This window comes from Vigna angularis, chromosome 11 (assembly GCF_016808095.1).
Source record: "Vigna angularis cultivar LongXiaoDou No.4 chromosome 11, ASM1680809v1, whole genome shotgun sequence".
Lineage (NCBI taxonomy): Eukaryota > Viridiplantae > Streptophyta > Magnoliopsida > Fabales > Fabaceae > Vigna > Vigna angularis.
The window spans coordinates 5288359-5298660 of record NC_068980.1 but is presented as its reverse complement, the minus strand read 5'-3'; the positions used below and the strand labels follow the sequence as shown (position 1 = coordinate 5298660).

The following is a 10302-nucleotide window of genomic DNA, read 5'->3' as shown; positions in this document are numbered from 1 at the left end:
ATACAAATGAAATAGGTGTCCTTCATTTGAACTACGTCACTGGATTAGGATTGTAGAAAACTGAGTGTCTCTTTTAAGAGTTTCGATACATTTTTTTCTGATGGTTTGGGTCGGCCATTTGTTTGCAATCAAAATTAACCTATCAACTTGAAAAAGCATTATACCGAAACAAAATATCAATGTCAAATAGTTACAGGAAAAAATGTTTTTGTATATCGTACATGACCCAAACGTGAATAAATCACTCACTTGTCACGTAAATGTTGTGCTTATTCCTTATTCAAAAAATCAACACACAATACGCTGAAAACAGAAAATGCAAATATATAACAACTTGTGTGATTTTTTATCTAAATCAAAAATCAAAAAGGGAATCTCAAATAAAATACTTTTATTCATTTCAGAATCATGGCAATCAGAAGAGCCATCAGGTTTTCATTGGTACACTCACATAAATACAGTAATCACGGAATGAACAAAAAATTATTAAAAAAGAAGTACCTGGAAACGCCAGGAGAAAGAAACTGTTACGACCTGTATTCTGTATGTGACCCTATAATGTCAAAACTATTGTATAGAATAAGCACGTATCACTTCCACCACTGGTGCTTGACACATTGGACACTTTCTTCTACTTTGGTGCAAATCATTTGCACATTTTGAACATGTGCACATATGCCCACATCTGCAAGACAAATACAACAGTAATATTTAAGTGATTTAGATCAGATACAAATAAGATTACTGATTTGTCAAAGTGACACTGAATAGCACCTGTACAACAAAGAATCAATATTGCTTTCACAGCATATACAACAAACTCCTTTCCTCACACATTCCCATTTAGATTTATCCTCTGGTGAGACACGCTCATGTGTTCCTATGACGAATCGAAGACTATCAGTTCAAAATTATTCTCCCATAGGTAATAAAGTCAAGTTTAAAGGCTGTTGAAAAATCTAATGAATACGGAAAGCACAAAAGCAATCTGACCTGATGAACCAGTTGAGCGATTTAAGGCTGCAGAGACTTCTTGTCTTATTGAGCGTTGTAACTCAAGCTGCATATCCATACAGGCTTCCAGCATTCTTTGCATATTATTCATCCTTTGCTGTAGCCTAACCATGTCAATTCTTAAGTCATTAACAATATCCCACTCCTGCCAAAAAAAAAGTCCAGTCAGAAAATTATTAATGTAATAACACGATTATGAAATGGGAAAGATAGGCACTTGAATGTCAAGACTATGGAGTACATCAGCTAAAGAAAAGCAGTTATGTCCCGCAAATGAACGCACAATTCCTAGGCGCTGATTATTTATGTCACTCTGTGACCAATTGTCATGGCGAGAGTGCCGATCCCATAAAGGCTGAGGCGGAGGTGTTGGTGGCAAGGGACGGTGGTCAAGTGAGCTATTAACAGTACCCTGAGGACCAACAACTGGATCCCTAGTCTCTTGTCCAGAGTCTTGTTCTGCCAAGGGAGAAGAAGGGGTTGTTTCTTGCAGTTCCCATTCAACATGAGCGTTACCTTGCCTTTCAACATACGACTGTATCAACTGGTCAAGACTTTCACGAAAACTGCTGCGAAGGAGGTTTGAGACACTTCTCCTGCCAGAGGAAAAGAATTATTTATTCTAATTTACTTGTTTCGTTTTCAAAAGAGTTTGACTGAAATACTCCAATCATATCAACGTACCTACTTAGCAATTCCCTGAGTTCAACGCTATACACATTGTCATCTTCGGGAAAATAAAACCCATGAATTCTACCAACTGGAGCTACTTCATTATCAGAAGGTCCTCCTAACCAAATTTCCACAGCCTCTTGAAAGCCACCATCCTCTTGCCACGCTTCAGGGGCTTCTTGCTCTTGCATACGAGAATTTTCTCCATCTTCGCTACCCAATATGTTTTGGGGCCATTCATTTGTAGTATTACTGAGCTGATGAACATCCACACTTTGATGCCAGTCACTTCCGTCATTTTCAATAATAACTTCTTCCTGTTGTTCTACTTCCAGAGCAATAGATTCAATCAAATTCACATCACCAACGATATTGCTATATACACGATCATCCTGATTTGATAAATTGCTTTCGTCATTAGTTATATCTCCCCACTGAGATTGCTCAGTAGGTACCTCGCTTAACTCTTGTATGTTGTCATCCTCTATATCTTCAATTTGCAAACTTTGTTGGGAAAGGTCATTAGAAGAATCTTCAGCTGGCATCGTAGCAACAGTTTGTCCAGTGTCATCTCCTCTTTCAACTCTGATACTGGAAGATGATTCCCGATCAATTGTTTCTATATGAGCGGCAGAGCCTTGCCAGTCTAATTTCTCACAAGGGGTTCCTTGTGAACAGATCTGATCACATGGTATCTCAAGTCCGTCACTTCCATTGTTAATAGGCCGGGATTGTTCAGAATGTACAGTTGGAACGGCTTGTGAACTGCTAGCTCCAGTTTGTTCAATTGCATTAACATCAATATCACTCTCGGAAGAGGTATCAGATAGGTTACTGGTTGCTTGACTGCAACCAAAACTGTCCTTTCTGAAAAAGAATCCTTCTCTGATCATAAAACAAGTTAACCTTATTAGTACAAAGCATATATATATATAAAATTAACATGAAGGAAGGAAAACTTACTGGGAATTTTATGCAATAAAGCTAAAGCAACAAATAAAAGTTACACTTTCATTTGGTCCAATGGGAAATACGGTAGAGAATTTTTTTTTTTACATAACAGTAATTTTAAAATGATCTTCATCCACCGGTTTCCTTAAACCCTATGTCTGCCTTTCTCAACAAAATACACACTACAACCTATTATAATTCACATAAATTCTGTCATGGTTTTGGTTTTTTTATTAAAACGATAAACCTCTCTTTTGAGCTTTAAAAATACAATCTTCATAAAGTAAGATTATGGGCAGAACTGCATGAAACAAACCACAAAAAGGATGTATTAATAGAAACATATCAATTTTAAATGAAAAATAAATAAAAAAAGAGTTAGAACTGCGCGTGGCCATTTGATTTGTTTTCACCTGTATCTACAAAATTGTCAAATTGTTCTGATTTTGCTTCCTGTAAGTGAAAACGAAAAAAAATTTCTCAAACCAAAAACACTCCTTGATTTTCTTATTAAAAATAATCACCTTCATTTCAAATTTACTGTACTATTTAGAAGTTTTTCAAATGTATCAATATACTCTAGGCGATCCTCGCCATATTCTTGCTTTACTGTCTCCTTCCGTAAAATATGCATATAATAGCAGTCTTTTCTTTTATCAAGTGAACACATTTTTAAACAAACAAATACAGCCGGTGTGTACCAATACGGGTGAGGGGAATAGCAGAATCTCAGTATGCATCAGCTATATGAATCCAGAATAGAAAAGAAAGTTAAATAGAAAAGTCAAGTGAGAAAGAAAGAAATCCAGAATACTTCACATAAAAAATAAGTTTAGTTTCTTTTCAACTTAATGGCAACATGAACGGCATACCTTAGACCTGATACAGTCTGCTTCTGTCTCAATAAGCCTAATTCACTTTCTGCAATGGAAGTGGACCTGTTATTACCAATCGATCTATCATTTCTCAAGAACCTGCCTCTAAGCAAGGCCTGAAAATATGTTAACAAACAATCATCAATTGCAACATCAAAGCCCGGATTCAAACCAAGTCCTAGATTTTAAATTCATTGTTCAAATGTATTCAAACGTATGGTATTTCCCCTTTGTTCTTTCCTAGGTTTCCTCCTTATACTAGAAAATTTTCTATTCTTCATATAATACAATTCTCCATTCACTATGCCTGTGATGAAATTATTACGCTTCAGCTTCCCTACAAATTTGAGCATAAAATACAACCAATTGTTACAAGTTACCCTAAATTTATTACACTTCAAGTTCACTTAAGAGTACCTTCCAACACTAACTCAATAAAGTCAAATATTTTACGAATTACATTAGGGGGGAAATATTCAACATCCACAAATCATACTCTGTGATGCCGGAATAGTAAAAAGAACTAAGGCTTAAAGATATCCATTTAGGACACTAACCTGAATACGATTACGATGGGGGAAATGAGATACAACCCGATGGTCCAACAATTCCTGAACTTCTCTTTGTCTTTCCATCTGGGCCTTCTTAAGCATATCAAGCAGCACCTGTCGGCCACATAATTTACGGATTCCCCTCCGTGCATGCTCAGCTTGACCGTCGTTCTGATTAATAAATCCATCACGAACACATTCAATTTGGGTACCAGTTTCAGAAGATTGTTCTTCCCTATTTTCCCCAGAAGAAACACCTCTCTGTGGGCTACTCGTCTGCACCCACTCCCTTATGATACTCACTCCTTCCTGATCAGTTTCCCCGCCCCTTTCCTGCTCAGTTTCCCCGCGCCATTCTCCTCTGTTTCCTTGGGAATTATTCGATGCACGATCCCTAGAACCACTATTCATCCACTCCCTGAATATTTGCCTCACTCTTTCCCTTTCAACTTCTCCAAAATCAGAGGAGTTTTCGTGGCTAGAATTATTCAATTCCTCTTGTTCGTCATGGAACTCATTCTGACTTTGTGACCAGGTCTCAGAATCATTCTCTCCCAAACCTGCATCTTCTATCACACGTCCTTCTCTCTGGTTGCTATATGGCATATTTTCCTGCGAGGAGTCCACAACCACCTCATCACTCGTTTGTTGAAGTAAAACCTCCCCAGGTCTTCCTTGAACTGGTCTTACTGCCTGCTCATCCTCAATCTCTCTCCACATTTGCATGACCGAAGACGACCGGGTGCCTCCCATCCCTCCATCTCCTTGCCTCCCAGGTGACTGAGAAAGGGATTCCCTCAGGAAAGTAGATTCGAGCGCAGTCACATTATGCACACCCGCAACCGCCATTTCTAATTTAGTTTCATAACAAGCACATAGATCTTTTCAATCCATCTGACTCAAATGCACTAAAACTTGCATATCAAGTGGGGAAATCAAAGTTACTCAGAAACAGGCCTTACATTTCCATGGATTTGAATCACTTTTGCCATTATCATTCCTCTCCCTGATATCGTCGTCCTCGTCCTCGTCGTCAGTATTACTGTAGTCAAGAAAAATAACTCAAACTCCGAATTTCGAAAAAACTTCAACGAAAGGAATTACTGCTTACTCTACCTTACCTTAGCCTGCAAAAAACAAATATAATAATAATAATAATTAAGGAATACCAAATCATTCAATTCTTATTCTCTGAAAAAAATAGTGCTTATAAAAATAAAAATAAAAAACTCTAAAAATTAGCTTGTCGATAACAAAAATAATCAACATGAGTCTGAGAGTTTTCATACTGGCTATAATTCTAAGCTAATATTGTCGAAGAATGAGAAACTCATAATATCACGCACGAGATGTCTATACCTCGGCGTGAAGGGGGTGTGTTGGAAGTCCCACATCGACTAGAGATAAGGCCAAATTATAATATATAAGTGAGGTGCAAACCTCACCTTACAAGCCGGTTCTGTGGGGATGAGTTAGGCATAAACTCACTTTCTAATATGGTATCAGAGCCATGGTCAGAGCCTATCCTAGCGAGTTCTAAGTGGGCATTCTATTCTTCTATTCCACCCGCTATCGGGCCGTTATCGGACCACCCAATTTCTACTATCACGCACGAGATGTCTATACCTCGGCGTGAAGGGGGTGTGTTGGAAGTCCCACATCGACTAGAGATAAGGCCAAATTATAATATATAAATGAGGTGCAAACCTCACCTTCAAAGCCGGTTTTGTGGGGTTGAGTTAGGCTTAAAAACCCACTTTCTAATATGGTATCAGAACCAGGTCAGAGCCTATCCTAGCGAGTTCTAAGTGGGCATTCTATTCTTCTATTCCACCCGCTATCGGGCCGTTATCGGACCACCCAATTTCTACTATCACGCACGAGATGTCTATACCTCGGCGTGAAGGGGGTGTGTTGGAAGTCCCACATCGACTAGAGATAAGGCCAAATTATAATATATAAATGAGGTGCAAACCTCACCTTACAAGCCGGTTTTGTGGGGATGAGTTAGGCATAAACTCACTTTCTAATATTTTCAATAGTAAACAAAGCAAAAGTCTCCACACAGAAACTGAGTGTAAAACATTTGAGTATTGGAAGAAAATTCAGCACTGAAGCTCGAGACTGAGCATGAAACATGGAAAAGGAACGTACCCAAGAAGTTCCGCCTTCGATTTCGAAGTAAAGAAAAAGTAACCTAATCTAAAAAAAACAAAAATCAGAGAGAGAGAATTTTCAAAGACACAGCGGAGACTGGTACAGAGAGAGAGAGAGAGAGGGAAGAGCTGCGAATTTAGAAAAGATTGATATATGCGGACACGTCAGCGTCTGCGTGACTTTTCTTCCTTAGATAAAGCAGCTATCATTCCGATGCCACGTGGCGCTTTCTCTTTTGTTCCGGGCAATTGACGAAACGTTCCAAATCTTAAATCGAACGTGAAGTTTGGTGGAAGCCAATTCCCGAACGACGCCGTCTCGGTATGTTATATTTTACAGTTATACTTCCACATCTTCAAATCTTTTTCTATAATTTTCCTTGCAACCAGAACATTTAATTATTTAATGTTGTCGTTTTTTCTCCACCAAACACAAACATCTTACGACAGTAAAAATCAGAAACGTCACGCCAAATCAGAAACATGTCACAATAACTGAATTGAATTTAGACTATATTAACTTTTCAGATAAGAACAATTCAAGAAAAATAAAAAGAGCTTATAGTTTTTTCTTTCCATAAATAAAACCTTAACAGAATTAGATACTATCCCTTCTGTGGTTAAAACGTCACAAAATTGAGTAACTACTTACGACTGTACACATAAATAATTTATCACTTTAATTATTATTTTCTTGCACAAAAACTCCTTTATGGCTTTTCATCATACATGCATGTTTACGTTTTATTTTTATATGTTATCTCCAATTAATTATCCAGATTGAATTATTACACTTACCCCAGGTCAAATAAAGTTGCCACCACAAAGTGGGGGTCTAGGTTACCTATTAATACTATAAATTCACTTGTAAAATAAACCATAAAGTATAAAATTCAGGTCCAGGGAAATGTTATAATCGCGGAATAAGAGGAAAAGCTAATTAATCAACCCGTTTTCACAAAGTAAAAAAAATTATTGTCAATCATTAGATCATTTCTTCAATCATACACACACATTATATATATATATATATATATATATATATATATATATATATATATATATATATATATATATGAACATATATAATATAACTGTAAAAGAGGCAAATTAATCATCACATGGAGTAGTTAAAGATTAGTCAATGTTTTTCCACCGTCTAAATATTGCAAAACTTGGTCTAATCTAGAGTGTGGCCATTTAAGTAGAAGTTACACTATGTACATGACAAGAATTAGAACTATGTAAAGAAATGTTCAATAAAAACCAATTAATTATGAGATGATTTTTAATATAATATGAAGATGGTTAAAAAAAAGTAAAAAAATTACATTTTGACACCGCTAAAAAAATTACTTTTGCTTTACAGTCTACTATGATAATATGATAATATATATTAAAATGTTAAACATAAAACAAAATAAATATGGTTATTCTGAATTATTATATGAGCTAAAAAAATAAGTCTTTAGCTGGCTTTGAAGAAGAAGGTAGGTGATGATGATGTTAAGAAAAGGCTGCATCCAACACATGATACTTTTGTGGAGGCAGAACTAACTTTAAAACATTGGTTGATTTGAGTTCTTAAAATCAGTGGATAGATTCGGATATGGGTTAGTTTAGTATTGATTAGTTGAAGAAAAAGTTATACAAACATAGATGCTAAACATGTCTACTAAAGCTGCTTCAAGGTAATCATAAGCTTGCTTTGTATAAACATATATATACAGAGAGAGAGAGAGAGAGAGAGAAGAACAGATGTTTATTAGAAATTAAGGGAAATTGGAAAAGTGGTTCTCTCCCCCAAAGAAAAAACAGACAAGAAAAGCACGTCCCCTGCTAAATTTTAAGGTCCCTTGTCTTGCCCCACTTTTCTGCCTCTGGTTTATGATTGTCTTTGTTAATTGACAAATTTTCGAACACATTGCATGCATGCTCCGAAAGAAGCGGGAATAGTCATGTTCCTTTGTCTTCATGTTTCACCATCGATCACAACTCAAATCAGATATTTTACTGGTAGATGAACGTGCAATATGCAGATATATATATATATATATATATATATATATATATATATATATATATATATATATATATATATATATATATATATTAGAGACTTATATATACATATATACTTTTCAATTGCACTTATTTTTGTTACTTGTAACTCCACTTTAAATAATGTCTTGAATGTTTCTCAAAAAGCTCCATGTGCATGATCTACCATTAATTGGACTAGAAAAATCTATAAATATGTGCCCAACAGAAGAAAGAAATCTTGAATACCAACTATATATTGGAAAAAACAAAAGCGACTGGTATTTGATAAAAAAAAAATATAATAATGGATGAGCTTAAGCCTTTTTTGTTTTTTTCTAGTTTTTGTTAGCAATATTCATAATCTAACAGTTATGTTTACGAATTTGGAAGAGAATAAAAGAAAGCTAAAATTTAAAATGTATAAAAAAAATCGTTTTTCATGCTCTTAATATTTTATAATCTCGTTTTATTTTTTTCTTTAACTTTATCTGATTGGCATTACTTGGTGCAATGGGGGTACCGAAAGATAAAATGACTGGAGGAAAAGTGTGTGTGCTCTTCTGAAAATCACCAAACATGCCAAAGTTCATATTATTTCAGTGTGAAGTGGATGTGAAATGATGTAGGGCATGGACCAGAACCACCTCCACGAACATGCTTACTTACTTCATTCAAAAATTATATATCGCATTTTAAATGTTATTTTGTATCTTTTTAATGTAAATTTACGGTCCAATTATACTAAGTCAGATGTAAAAACATAAATTTAAGTGAAATTTGTTGGAAATTCAAGTGTGAGTTTAAGTCTGATATTAGATAGAAATGAAAAAGTAAAACACTATATAAAAATCAAAAACTCGTTAACTCGTTGTAAGGTTTTGGATAGAGAATGGTGTCAATCCTTGATATAGTTTGACTCATATCTCATTTGGTATTGTATCTTCCGGAACTTCTTTTTTAAAAAGAGTTAATGAATAGGGAGCCGAACTTAAAATAGTTAAACTACAATGGAAAATAATTGAGTCCTACATACATGAATTGAAGTCTAATAAAGGCTTAAAATTATATTTTCTAGTTTTTTTTAACTTTAATACCCTTAAACCTATACAACTCAATTTACTTTCTGAGTGACTCAACCTTTATCCTAAATTTGACTTTTGTATTCACAACTCATTTTTTCAACTTTAAAAAATCCTTTCATTTGATATTCAACACACAAAACTAAAACAAGTTCATAAACACCATTTCATTTAGCTATTTTCATTCGTGGTAGAAATGAATCAAGGTGAGAATTGAGATTTGGTTTTGATTTTAAATGTTATGAAAGTTTAAAAGATGCAAACTTTTTTTACCACTACAACATATTCATATAATAACAAACACAATATACAAATAAGGAGACGTTCATGCAAAGTTATGACTAAGTTTTTCATAAAACAATCACGGTCACAAACGAATATGTAAAATTTATCAAACAACCTCAACAAATTAGACAAAAGGTTGTCTCATGAAAAGTCCGCCACTGAAGAAAAAAAACTTGGTAAATGAATCTCCAAACCAACACCATTTCGTCACTGGATAACAAACTATATCTTTGCAAAAACGTTTTCGAAGTGTTTTGAGACAATAAAAAATGAATAGAAGAACCTAGATATGATATTTAGTAAAAGTTGATGTCAAACTCTACAATGTGCAACGTAAAATAAATAATTTATATAAGATACTATGAAGTCCAACATAAATTATCTTTTTTACTTTGACCAATAAGGAATTTAATGTACATTACTTTAATTTATTTATAAAAATATCACTACTTTTTTTTTACAAAAATTATTTCGTTGTATGACTCTGTTTATATATATATATATATATATATATATATATATATATATATATATATATATATAAAAGGTTTAATCATTCTCGCGTGGAATCTCAATTTAGTCCCTTAGTTTCTGGACTTCTTAATTGGATCTCAAATTTATGAAAATTGCAACAATTAGATCATTTCCGTTAAATTGTGTCCAACGACGTTAGTGT

The 10302-nt window shown here is 34.5% G+C and overlaps 1 protein-coding gene across 4 annotated transcripts; it reads right to left on the bottom strand.

The window, feature by feature from the left end:
* Positions 1-371: 371 nt before the first annotated feature.
* On the bottom strand, positions 372-6382 carry LOC108334224 (uncharacterized). 4 transcript variants are annotated; one of them, XM_017569953.2, is made up of 9 exons: positions 6218-6382; positions 5026-5105; positions 4070-4914; positions 3510-3628; positions 1699-2571; positions 1256-1610; positions 994-1159; positions 775-880; positions 372-685 (listed from the first exon to the last, which is right to left on the bottom strand). In XM_017569953.2, exons 3-9 carry the CDS (start codon positions 4910-4912, stop codon positions 568-570), a joined length of 2580 nt encoding a protein of 859 aa, XP_017425442.2. In that variant the 5' UTR covers positions 4913-4914; positions 5026-5105; positions 6218-6382; the 3' UTR covers positions 372-567. The 4 variants fall into 4 exon arrangements, with proteins under 4 accessions (XP_017425442.2, XP_052726621.1, XP_017423703.2 ...); XM_052870661.1 differs by having other exon boundaries at positions 1232-1610; positions 6218-6381; XM_017568214.2 differs by having other exon boundaries at positions 1232-1610; positions 4070-5105; positions 6218-6377.
* Between the last annotated feature and the right edge of the window lie 3920 nt (positions 6383-10302).

Bases quoted from the DNA above. Each gene is read 5' to 3' on its own strand.
- LOC108334224 (XM_052870661.1), bottom strand. From the start codon at position 4,912: ATGGCGGTTGCGGGTGTGCATAATGTGACTGCGCTCGAATCTACTTTC. The intron at 2,572-3,509 runs GTATGCCGTTCA...TTTTATGATCAG, and splicing joins CAGACTGTATCAGGTCTAAG to AGAAGGATTCTTTTTCAGAA. The intron at 881-993 runs GTCAGATTGCTT...GATTCGTCATAG, and splicing joins TCGCTCAACTGGTTCATCAG to GAACACATGAGCGTGTCTCA.